Raw genomic sequence first — 12,137 nt, 5'->3', positions numbered from 1 at the left:
CATGGATGAGAGGAGGTTTACTTTAAGGAATTGGCTCTTGCCAATTGTGGAGGCTTGGCAAGTCCTAGCTGCAGGTAGGCAGGCAGGCTGGAAGCAGAATTCTCTCTTCATTCAGTGCTGGACACCGCTACACAGTTGTCATCTCGTTTAATCCTCACAGCAACCCCGCAAGCTGGGGGATTAGCCTCATTTTTCAGATGAGGGCACTGACTGGCCTGTGTCCTCCCCTCAGGACTCCCTGCCTGGTACTCGGACCACGACTCTCAGACCATAAGATATGCTGGTTGTTGCATCATCAGGACTGCCCGGTAACGGCTGCCACATCCAGCGCTTACCATGTGCCAAGTGCTGTTCTAAGTACCTTGCATAATTGATTCCGCTGGTGCTGAAACAACCTCATGAGGTAGCCAGTACTACCTAATCCTCATTTCAGAGGTGATGATATGAATGACAAAGGGAACAAGTAAATTCCCCAAGATCACAGAGCTAGTAAATACGCTGGCGTTTGAACCCAGGCGAGTCTGGCTCCTGGGTCCAGGTCATACCCTCTGCACTACACTTCCTTGGTCGGGAATTCCTAAAGTTGCTTGAAAACTCTGGGAATGGTGTGTCTGTGGTGTTGGAGGTGGGGGGCTGAGAAGGCCCTTTGGCCTAAGCCCCTCCCACAGGACGGCCTCTTTCTCTGTGTGCATTGATGTGGAGAAGCAGCTGGGGAAGGGTGGCTGGCGGGATGCTGGAAGGAACAGGGACTGAGCAGGTGCCGTCCTAGCGTGGGCCTCGCAGCCAGACAGGGCTGGTTCCCCCACTTAACTGGGAAGTTACTCAACTGCTCGAACTGCTTCCTGCTCAGTGCCTCCCTTTCCCCTTTGGTATCACACAGACAGGAGCACAGGCTTTTTGAGCGGCGAGAATTTCAGTGAGATGGTAAATATACAGCACTGGGCCAGTGCTGGCACAGACACTCAACACACATTTCTGAACTTGATTTCATGTTTCACAAATTACTCAAGTAATACATGCTTGTTTTAATAAGCGGAAAAATACAATGGAAAAATCTATAAAAGCAAAGCTAAGCATCTTCACTGCCAGGCAAACGGCGTCAGCAGTCTCTTGCGTTCCCCACGGTTCTCTGTGCTCACACAAATAGAGGCAGGCTGGCAGACAGAAGCGGACTTGCGCTTTAACCAAAATGCATCAGACTATACCCATCACTTGCTACTTTCCTATCTGCCGTTTTCATTTATCAATGGATATAACTGGTCAATATAAATGTAACTCTTTTCCAAGTTCTTTGTGCATGAACATGTATGCAAATGTAACATTTTACATAAATTAGATACACATGACATTGCGTAAGTTTGCATACGGTCTTTAGTTCTTTTTTTCCCTTGCCTTCCTCCCTTCCTTCCCTTCCTCCATGTTTTACCCCCCTCCACGTGGCCACCTGCTGAGTTTTCTGCCCATCCACTCAGCAGTGAACTCTGGGGGGCTCACATTCCATGCCTTGAGGCCCTGCGGTCTGTACTTCTTAATCATCTAAATCCTATGTCATTACTCAGGGGTGGTGGTAGGTATCAAATAGAAATTTGATAAACATTAATTTTATGAATGAAACTGCATTTTTCTTAACTAAAGCTGCATCAAATAACCTCTGTCTGGTTACTTTCAGAGAAAACGAAAGCTGTGGTGAAACATCCCAAGGACCAGCTTCCTAAAAGTTCTTTAAAAAGATACTGGAGTGGGACTTCCCTGGTGGCACAGTGGTTAAGAATCCGCCTGCCAGTGTAGGGGACACGGGTTCGAGCCCTGGTCTGGGAAGATCCCACATGCCGCGGAGCAACTAAGCCGTGCGCCACAATTACCGAGCCTGTGCTCTAGAGCCCACGAGCCACTAACTACTGAGCTCGTGTGCTGCAACTACTGAAGCCCGTGCACCTAGAGCCCGTGCTCTGCAATAAGAGAAGCCACCGCTTGACACAACTAGAGAAAGCCCGTGTGCAGCAACGAAGACCCAACACAGCCAAAACACAAACAAACAAATAAATAAATTTACTAAAAAAAAAGTTGCTAAAATAAAAGAATGAAATAATGCCATTAGCAGCAACACAGGTGGACCTAGAGATTCTCATACTGAGCGGAGTAAGTCAGACAGAGAAAAACAAATATATGATATCACTTATATGTGGAATCTAAAAAAAGAGTACAAATGAACTCATCTACAAAACAGAAATAGATTACAGATGTAGAAAACAAACTTATGGTTACCAGAGGGTAAGTGTGGGGAGGGATAAATTGGGAGATTGGGATTGACATGTACACACTACTATATATAAAAGAGATAACTGATAAGGGCCTACTGTACAGCACAGGGACCTCTACTCAATACTCTGTAATGACCTATAGGGGAAAAGAATCTAAAAAAGAGTGGATATATGTATATGCATAACTGATTCACTTTGCTCTACAGCAGAAACTAACACAGCATTGTAAATCAACTCTACTCCAATAAAATTTTTAAAAAAAGAATTTAAAATGTTTAAGTGTAGTTTCTACACCAATTCCCAGTTCCCAAGCCCACTGCCTCTGATGACTTGTCCTGTGCATGGCAACTCCACTCGTGCTTGGTGGATAAGGTATCATACCCACACACTATTAGCTACTAGGTAAAATCCCCATGAGGACAGAAGAGGCTGCCCTTATCTGAGGCGCCTGGTGTAACAGGGATGACATCAGCATGGGAGCCAGGAGATCCCGGTTCTGGTGCCACCTCTGGCATGCCCTAGCTTGTATGTCACTTCCCTTTTGGGGCCTCCATTTCCTCACAAGTCCAAAAGAAAAAGCTCATGGAGTTCTGGGGATGAGCAGCACATATACGAAAATAACTTGCAAAGTATAAAATGTTACACACATGTACAATACACTATTGGGAAAGTGCTTTATTAAAGTACCTGGGCACATGAGTTACTAGTCAGTAAAACATTTGCAGATTATATCTACTATGTGTAAGATGCCAAGGAAGATGCTCTAGTAACAAGCAGCCCACAGGATGTTCCCAACTCAAAGTCACAAACACACAGGGAAAACATGGTGTTTAAGAGCAAAAACTCTGGAGCCAGATTGCCAGGGTTCAAATCCCAGTCCTGAAACTTTCTGAAACTTTGGGAAGGTTACCTCACCTCTCCTTGCCTCAGTTTCCTCATCTGTATAATGAGAACAGAGTTGTGGTGAGGTTTAGAGGACTTAATCATTGTAGACTCTTACAAAGGTAGCTGACACCTAGTAAGCACTGAGTGTAAGCAACTTACACTAAACATTATTCCCCTCACTGGACACACATGGCGCCTAATGAGTGAGTACTGTGCTAGGCACTGGAGGGGTTAAAAAAAACAGACCCAATATTTTGTGCCCACTTAGATTTTATAACTGCAGCCACATGTGTTATCACATTTAGGCCCTATGGAAATCCTCTAAGTTTGGGGAGGAAAATGAGACCTGTAAAGTGAAGAAATTTGCCTACATCTGTGCTTCTCAGCAAGGGGCAATTTTGCCCCCCTCCCAGGGGATATTTGACAAGGTCTGGAGACATTTTTGATCGTCACAACCAGGGAGAAGGGAGTACCATGCATCTAATGAACAGAGGCCAGAGATGCTGCAAGGCAGTCTACAATGCATAGGACAACCTCCCACAGCAAAGAATTATCTGGCCCAAAACATCAATAGTGCAGAAGCTGAGAAACTCTGGCCTACATGAACAAGCAGTTAATAAGCAGTAGAGCAGACACCTGTACCAAGGTCTTTGGATTCCAAATCCAGAGCTTTCCTTCTGTATCAAACACAGAGAAATACAAAAGAGAAACTGGCCCAGGTCAGAGTGATAGTCTGCTGGGGAGTTCTGAGCACCCACAGAGCGGTACGCAATTATGAGGGACTCAGAGCCAACGCACAGCAAGTGCTGCACCAGTGCAGAGGAAGTGAGTTCCACGCAGGGCACCTGCACAGAACCATTCTCGGTGGACTTCCTGGTGGTGGAGGCTCATGAGCTGGGTTCTGAGTGGGCAGGCCTTCGGGGGACACAGTGGATACAAAAGGCCTTTCAGGAGGCAGCTGCAAGTTAGAATCTATGAGCTGACTTCCCAACAGCAACACTCAAAAACAACAAAACAAAATTGCCTTCGAAGCTCTAGGTTTCATACCAAATTGTCAATTAAATGAGAGGGTAGAATAAAGATTCTGTTTTCAGATATGCAGACTCTCAAAACATTTGTCTCCCATGTTCCCTCTCTTAGGAAACTGCCAGAGGATATGCACCACCAAAATGAGGGTGACACGGATTTTGGCAAACAGGGGGTCTAACACAGGGGAGAGGTGAAAGGAATTCTCAGGATGACTCCATGCATCAGAACTAGAGAGTAGCCCAGATCAAACTGGAACAGAAAGATGGATGACTCCAGAAGGGATATCTCCAAGAAAAGAATAAAACTGGTAAATACGCGATAGGCTTAACCATGGAAATTACACTAAGAACTGGTTTGGTTTGTTTTTCCCCGGCCGCGCTGCACGGCTTGCAGGATCTCAGTTCCCTGACCAGGGATTGAACCTGGACCATGGCAGTGAAAGCCTGGATTCCTAACCACTAGGCCACCAGGGAACTCCCCCTAAGAACTGTTTTACAGAGTTGAAAGGTAGAGGAAACATCTAACTATAAGTTTGAATAAAACTAAACAAATTTAAAAATCAAGGCAATGATCAAGTTCAGGAAAAGCAGCAAGTTATACAAACAATGGAAATGTAATGATAGTACAATTATTGGCTCACCAGTGAAGAGCATTTATATAATCACACTAATTGTGGATCTGCTCCAAAATTGTGATACAACTACATAGGGAGAAATGTGGGAGAGAAAGGGGCAATAGATTGTGTCTAAAATTGATTAGTCTCTCCTGTGCGCTCATTCTCAAGAAGGCATTTGAGCTGTGCTATTCAATATGGCAGCCAATAAATGACATATGGTAGATTATTGATGAAGATAACAAAATAAGTTTTATAAGATTTTTTCATAAAGAAGACATTTTATTATGTTTGGTTTGACAGTATACTATATAAAAAATCCAAGGGGGGCTTCCCTGGTGGCGCAGTGGTTGAGAGTCCGCCTGCCGATGCAGGGGACATGGGTTCGTGCCCTGGTCTGGGAAGATCCCACATGCTGCGGAGCGGCTGGGCCCGTGAGCCATGGCCGCTGAGCCTGCGCCTCCGGAGCCTGTGCTCTGCAACGGGAGAGCCCACAGCGGTGAGAGGCCCGCGTACCGAAAAAAAAAAAAAAAAATCCAAGGTATCTATGAAAAATTTTTTTAAACATCTTTACTGGAGTATAACTGCTTTACAATGGTGTGTTAGTTTCTGCTTTATAACAAAGTGAATCAGCTATACATATACATATATCCCCATATCTCCTCCCTCTTGCATCTCCCTCCCTCCCACCCTCCCTATCCCACCCCTCTAGGTGGTCACAAAGCACGGAGCTGATCTCCCTGTGCTGTGCGGCTGCTTCCCGCTAGCTATCTATTTTACATTTGGTACTGTATATATGTCCATGCCATTCTCTCACTTCGTCCCATCTTACCCTTCCCCCTCCTTGTGTCTTCAAGTCCATTCTCTACGTCTGCGTCTTTATTCCTGTCCTGCCCCTAGGTTCTTCAGAACCACTTTTTTTTTTTTTTTTAGATTCCATATATATGTGTTAACATATGGTATTTGTTTTTCTCTTTCTGACTTACTTCACTCTGTATGACAGACTCTAGGTCCAACCACCTCACTACAAATAACTGTTTTGTTTCTTTTTATGGCTAATATTCCATTGTATATATGTGCCACATCTTCTTTATCCATTCATCTGCCGATGGACACTTAGGTTGCTTCCATGTCCTGGCTATTGTAAATAGAGCTGCAATGAACATTTTGGTACATGACTCTTTTTGAATTATGGTTTTCTCAGGGTATATGCCCAGTAGTGGGATTGCTGGGTCGTATGGTAGTTCTGTTTTTAGTTTTTTAAGGAACCTCCATACTGTTCTCCATAGTGGCTGTATCCATTTACATTCCCACCAACAGTGCAAGAGGGTTCCCTTTTCTCCACACCCTCTCCAGCACTTATTCTTTGTAGATTTTTTGAGGACGGCTATTCTGACTGGTGTGAGGTGATACCTCATTGTAGTTCTGATTTGCATTTCTCTAATGATTAATGATGTTGAGCAATCTTTCATGTGTTTGTTGGCAGTCTGTATATCTTCTTTGGAGAGATGTCTATTTAGGTCTTCTGCTCATTTTTGGGTTCGGTTGTTTGTTTTTTTGATATTGAGCTGCATGAGCTGCTTGTAAATCGAAATTATTAACCAATTAAAAAATGTAATAAATTTGAAAGTCCACATGATGCAAGTGAATATTAAATACCTAAAATTAAGCTTGGTATTATGTTTATGTAATAATATATACACATAATATATATACATATATATAATAATATATGTGTGTTTATATAATAATATAAACACATAATATATATGTGTTTTAATATAACTAAACAAATTAAATGTAACTTCAACTTGTGGAGCCTTAAAAAAAAACCCAAACAATATGGTAGTCCAGCCACACATGGCATTTAAACTTAATTAATTAAATTTAAAATTCAGTTCCTCAGTCATCCTAGCCACATTTCAAGTACAGCCAGCCCTTGAACCACATGAGGGTTAATGGTGCCAACCCTCCGCGCTGTCAAAAATCCGAGTATAACTGATACTCAGATTCCCAGGTCCTCCACACCCATGTTTCCTCAGTATCTGCGGTTGCAAATCCGCAGATGCAAGCAACCACCGACCACATGGTACTATAGTATTCACTACTGAAAAAAGTCCATGTGTAAGTGGACCCGCGCGGTTCGAACTCTTATTGTTCAACTGTCCTCAACAGCCATGTGTTGCTACCCTGTTTAGACGGCACAGATATTGAACATTTCACCATCACAGAAAGTTCTCTCAGACAGCGCCGCACTAGAGGGCGTACCACAACAAAACAAAGAAGGAGAAAGACACTGGGGCCCAGAAAATACGAAGTCAACTATATATAAAAGCGGTAAGGGGAATCCCTAGGTTAAGAGGAAAGGCAGATCCTCAGACAGCCGCCAGAGGCTGAGAGCCTCCAGTGCAGACTGAAGCAGGGGAAGGGGCTCCAGGGGACAGCTCTTCAAGGAGAATCAATGGAGACTACCGAACATTCTGCACATCCAGAGATTACACAGATGGGGACGATGAGTGACAGTAAGAGACAAAACTAAAGAAACAAATATAAGACGATTATAAACATCAGGGTAAACAAATTATTGCAAAAAAGTTAATGTTATGATCGTACATACCACAGGGCTCAGCTATAACTGGAATAAATTTGTTAAAATATGTAAAAATGAAATGCTGAGGTCATTGTTATGAAAGTATGTGTGAGAGGGCAGGAGAGGGAAAGAAAGCTAAATCTTAAATCATCGCTTTTCATATCGTTAAACAGATAATGCCAAAAATGGAAAAAATCAAGATTTAGCAGTATCACGATACCTTTATGGATGTAAGCACTAAAAGAATCTACCGGGCTTCCCTGGTGGCGCAGTGGTTGAGAGTCCGCCTGCCAATGCTAGGGGATGTGGGTTCGTGCCCCGGTCTGGGAAGATCCCACATGCCATGGAGCGGCTGGGCCCGTGAGCCTGCGCGTCCAGAGTCTGTGCTCCGCAACGGGAGAGGCCACAACAGTGAGAGGCCCGCCTACCGCAAAAAAAAAAAAAAGAATCTACCAAAAGAGTTGAAAGTAATTGCCTACGGAGAATCAAAACTGGAAGGCAAACATAGTAAAAATATCTGATGCTTTAACTTATGGGTATGTGCAACATAAAAATTAAAATATACCTAAATTGTTTTTAAATTAAAAATTGAACTGATTAATCAAATTAGTAGTATTTGCATATTCATTAGAAATATTAAAATAAATGCCAGGGGAAAAAAAAAATCTGAAAAATTTAAAAGTTTTTTCTGCAGAGGAGCAGATTGGAGTTTTTGTTAAAAGCCTTCTTAACGGTATTTGAACTTATTCTTTTAAAGCTTCTATGTGCATGCTTTACTTCGATTAATTATTAAAAAGCAAGTGATGTAAAAAAAAATAATAACAAGCATTGGTGAGGACATAGAGACTAGAAGCTTGATACACTGCTATTGGGAATGTAAAATGGTAGATACTCTGGAATATAGCTTGGCAGTTCCTTAAAACGTTAAACATAGATTTACCATGTGACCCAGCAATTCCACTCCAAGGTGTCTACCCAAGAGAAATGAGAACAAATATGTTCACAGCAGCATTATTCGTAATAGTTCTAAACCAGAAACAACCCAAAATGTCCATCAACTGATGACTGGATAAACAAAATGTGATATATGTATATAGTGGGATAATATTCTGCAATAAACAAAAATGCATGCTACAACACAGATGAACCTTGAAAACAGTAGGCTAAATGAAAATACCCAGACACAAAAGACCACATAATGTATGATTCTATTTATATAAAATGTCCATAAAAGGGAAATTTGTAGAAACAGAAAGTAGATCAATGGTTGCCAGGAGCTGGGGATGGGAATGGGAATGAGAGCTAAGAAGTATGGAGTTTCTTACTGGGATTCTAAAATTAGAAATGTACTAAAACTAGAACATGGTGTTGGTTACACAACTCTGTAAATACATTAAAAATTATCAAATTTCAGGGACTTCCCTGGTGTTTCAGTGGTTAAGACTCCACGCTCCCAATGAAGGGGGCCTGGGTTCGATCCCTGGTCGAGGAACTAGATCCCGCACGCCGCAGCTAAGACCTGGCGGAGCCAAATAAATAAATACTTTTTAAAAAATTATCAAATTTCACACTTAAAATGGGTAAGCTTTTTGGCATGTAAGTTATACCTCAATAAAGCTGTTTTTTAAAAAGCAAATGATGCTGTTTAAAAAAGAGAACTTGCAGACTATGAGCTAAGTGCTTTAATAAGTTATTATTATAACAATTCTGAAAGGTTGGTATTATTATCCCCATTTTACAGACAAGGCAACTGGGGCTCAAAGAAGTTAAGCAACTTGCACAATTAGCAAACACAGCAAAGTTAAAATGTGTGCACATGTGCCCTAACTACAGAGTTCCTGTACTTTCTCCCATGTGTGACTGCCTGGGTCCTGAAGAGCTGTGGATAGATCATGCTGAGGCCTGAGTCAAGGTTCCCTTCACCCTGGATTCCATACAACCTAGTCACCACCTAGGTCAGAGTGCTGTTAGGCTAATGAGTGAACTTTGAGTACCCAAAGACTTTCAGTCTCTCTAGAGACCAGCATTGTGATACTGTGACTTATAATAAGAAATACAGGGCTCCCCTGGTAGCGCAGTGGTTAAGAATCCACCTGCCAATACAGGAGACACAGGTTCGAGCCCTGGTCCAGGAAGATCCCGCATGCCGTGGAGCAACTAAGCCTGTGCACCACAACTACCGAGCCTGTGCTCTAGGGCCCACGTGCCACAACTCCTGAAGCCCGTGCGCCTAGAGCCCGTGCTCTGCAACAGGAGAAGCCACCGCAATGAGAAGCCCGCGCACCACAATGAAGAGTAGCCCCTGCTCGCCGCAACTAGAGAAAGCCCGCGGGCTGCAATGAAGACCCAACGCGGCCAAAAATAAAATAAATAAAAAATAAATTAATTAAAAGAAAAAAGAAATACAGATTTGCTCTTAATCTCCGTTCCTGGCTCACAGCTCCTCACAGCTCCTTGGAATTTCCTGAGTGATAAGAGCAACGGGAGCATCTTTTGTTGTAATAGTTGGTCTTCTGCTATCAGTTCCTGAAATAGCTCCAGAGCCATAAAGGTGAAAGGAGTGTGTTATTCCTAATAAACTCCTTTCAGCCATACCTGAGGTTATATTAATAAGATAGCTTATGGAAAGCCCTAAGGATGGAGGGCTGGTTGCCAAGGGAACCAACAGTGATTACAGGTTGGAACTTTCAGTCACACTTCCCTGACCTCCAGGGAGGGGAGAGAGGCTGGAGGTTGAATCAATCACCAATGGCCAATGATTTAGTAAATAATGTCTATGTAATGAAGCCTCCATAAAAACCCAGAGGACAGAGTTCAGGGAACTTCTGGGTTGGTGAACACACAGAGGTGCTGGGAGGGTGGTGCGCTCAGAGGCCTCCTTTCCCCATACCCTGCCCTCTGCATCTCTTCCATCTGCCTGTTCCTAAGTTATATCCTTTAATAATAAACTGGTAATCTGGTAAGTAAAATGTTTTCCTGAGTTCTGTGAGCTGCTTTAGCCAGTTAATTCAACCCAAGGAGTGAGTTGTGGGAACCTCTGATTTATAGCCAGTCAGTCAGAAGCACAGGTGACAACCTGGACTTGTGACTGATGTCTGAGGCAGTCTTATGGGACTGAGCCCTCAGCCTGTGAGAGCTGACGCTCTCTCCAGACAGATACTGCCAGAATTGAGTTAACTGCTTGGTGGTGCTGGAAAAAGCACACATCAGAAGCAGGAAATACACAGACTGCACGTGACTAACCAAAAATGTGAGCTGGCCAATCTTTGCCATAGGAGGTCAGAGGTCAACAGACGTTACTATTTGAAAATGAAACTTCGCCTCTCTCCATGGCTCTCTCTGGGGTGGCCTGGAGTGGGGGGCTCTGGAGTCATAACTGGGTCCAAGTTGCAGTTTTGCCACTCAGCAGCTGGGGGCCCCTTGAGTAAATTACTTCAATCTTTCTGTGCCTCAGTTTCCTCATCTCTAAAGTGAGGATGAAAAAAGAACCTCTTCTAGAGGCCTATAAAGTGCTTAGAGCAATACTAAGTGTTTGCCGTCAGCATTACTTCGTCTATGTATTTGCACTTGTCACCTAACTGGGCAGAGCCTGCCTTACCTCAGTTTTGCTATAAAACTGCCCTTGGGCCTGTGCATTCTCTCGTCTACCATGGTGTCATCTGTTGGTGAGGGGTCAGCAATGCCCTCCAAAGCCTGCCACACATTCTCACTGACCCACGTGAAATCAGCCTAAAGAGGTCATTGGGAGGCATCTGGTCCAAGCCCATCACTGTCCAGATGGGAGCAGTGAGGTTCTGCATGGCGTCTGGGCTGCCCCGTCATCCACAGGCCTCCCAAGGGAGCCTAACGTGATTCTCACACACTCTACCCAGTAAGTTCTTGTGCCCCAATTTCTCCAGAGAGATCTCTTGTCCATCTGGCTAAAGAAGTAGGTGAGAAAAATCCACACTGCGATTTTAAAGAGGGTCAAATGCTAATTACGAGTGACTCCATTTGAAAGATAGCAACGAAAGCATTTTTAATCCTTCTTCTTTCTCCCCAAACCTCCAGCACTGGAAACAAAAAACAAAACCAACCAGTTCTTTGAAAACTGAACGAAACACAACAGTTTTATGGACAATGCTTAAGAGGCAGGCTTTTCCCCAGGGAATGGCTAAAGTGTTTATTCTCTTGTTACCTTGGTAACCGCTACCTTGGCACCCTTGTTGATGAGCTGAACCACATTCTCCGCCTGGCCTTTGTATGCAGCTATGAGCAGGCGTTCTGAAAGCGCGGCGACCGCATCCTGCTGGCTCATGAATTAGGAGAGAAAGACGTTTTCCGTGAAGTGGTAGACAAGTTCCTTTGGCTCAACGCGATGCCACGGGCCCAGGCAGGCACCCTCGGGTAAAGACGTTCCGATCATTGGAAGGGGCCTTCATCACTATGCCATCTTTGGGACCTAGGGGTTACAGAACAAAGCTGCCATCAGCACCACTCAGCACCCAGGACAGGCCACACCTCTCCTCCCTGGTTTTAGGGCATCTGCTGATTGCTCAGTGCAGGGGAGGGGAGCTGGGGGAGACAGGACAGGCGGGAAGCACCCTCTGCAGAGCAAACCCTGAACTTGCACGTGGAAGGCGGAGAGTATACGGAAACACCCCGCTCCCATCCCCACCCCCGCAGACTCCAGACCACGGTGAGGTCTGCTCTGCATCTCCCACCCAGGTAGCAGCGGCCTGACACATCCCCTGAATGTAGCCTGGTTTCCAGGTCCACC

The 12,137-nt window shown here is 44.1% G+C and overlaps 1 protein-coding gene across 2 annotated transcripts in view; it reads right to left on the bottom strand.

The window, feature by feature from the left end:
• ANKRD6 (ankyrin repeat domain 6) overlaps positions 1–11,675 on the bottom strand; it is a 327,878-nt gene extending 316,203 nt beyond the window's left edge. For both annotated transcript variants that reach the window (XR_016395155.1, XM_089921869.1), the window contains exon 1: positions 11,556–11,675. Coding sequence is in view for 1 of the 2 variants with exons in the window: in XM_089921869.1 (XP_089777995.1) it covers positions 11,556–11,675 (120 nt within the window). In the remaining variant the exon portion in view is untranslated. The remainder of the gene's footprint in view (positions 1–11,555) is intronic.
• Between the last annotated feature and the right edge of the window lie 462 nt (positions 11,676–12,137).

Source organism: Delphinapterus leucas, chromosome 12, assembly GCF_059928025.1.
Source record: "Delphinapterus leucas isolate spDelLeu-1000000601 "Yukka" chromosome 12, BTC_Dleu_Yukka2, whole genome shotgun sequence".
Classification (NCBI taxonomy): domain Eukaryota; kingdom Metazoa; phylum Chordata; class Mammalia; order Artiodactyla; family Monodontidae; genus Delphinapterus; species Delphinapterus leucas.
The sequence above is the reverse complement of the archived record's forward strand: the minus strand, read 5'-3'. Positions and strand labels throughout refer to the sequence as shown.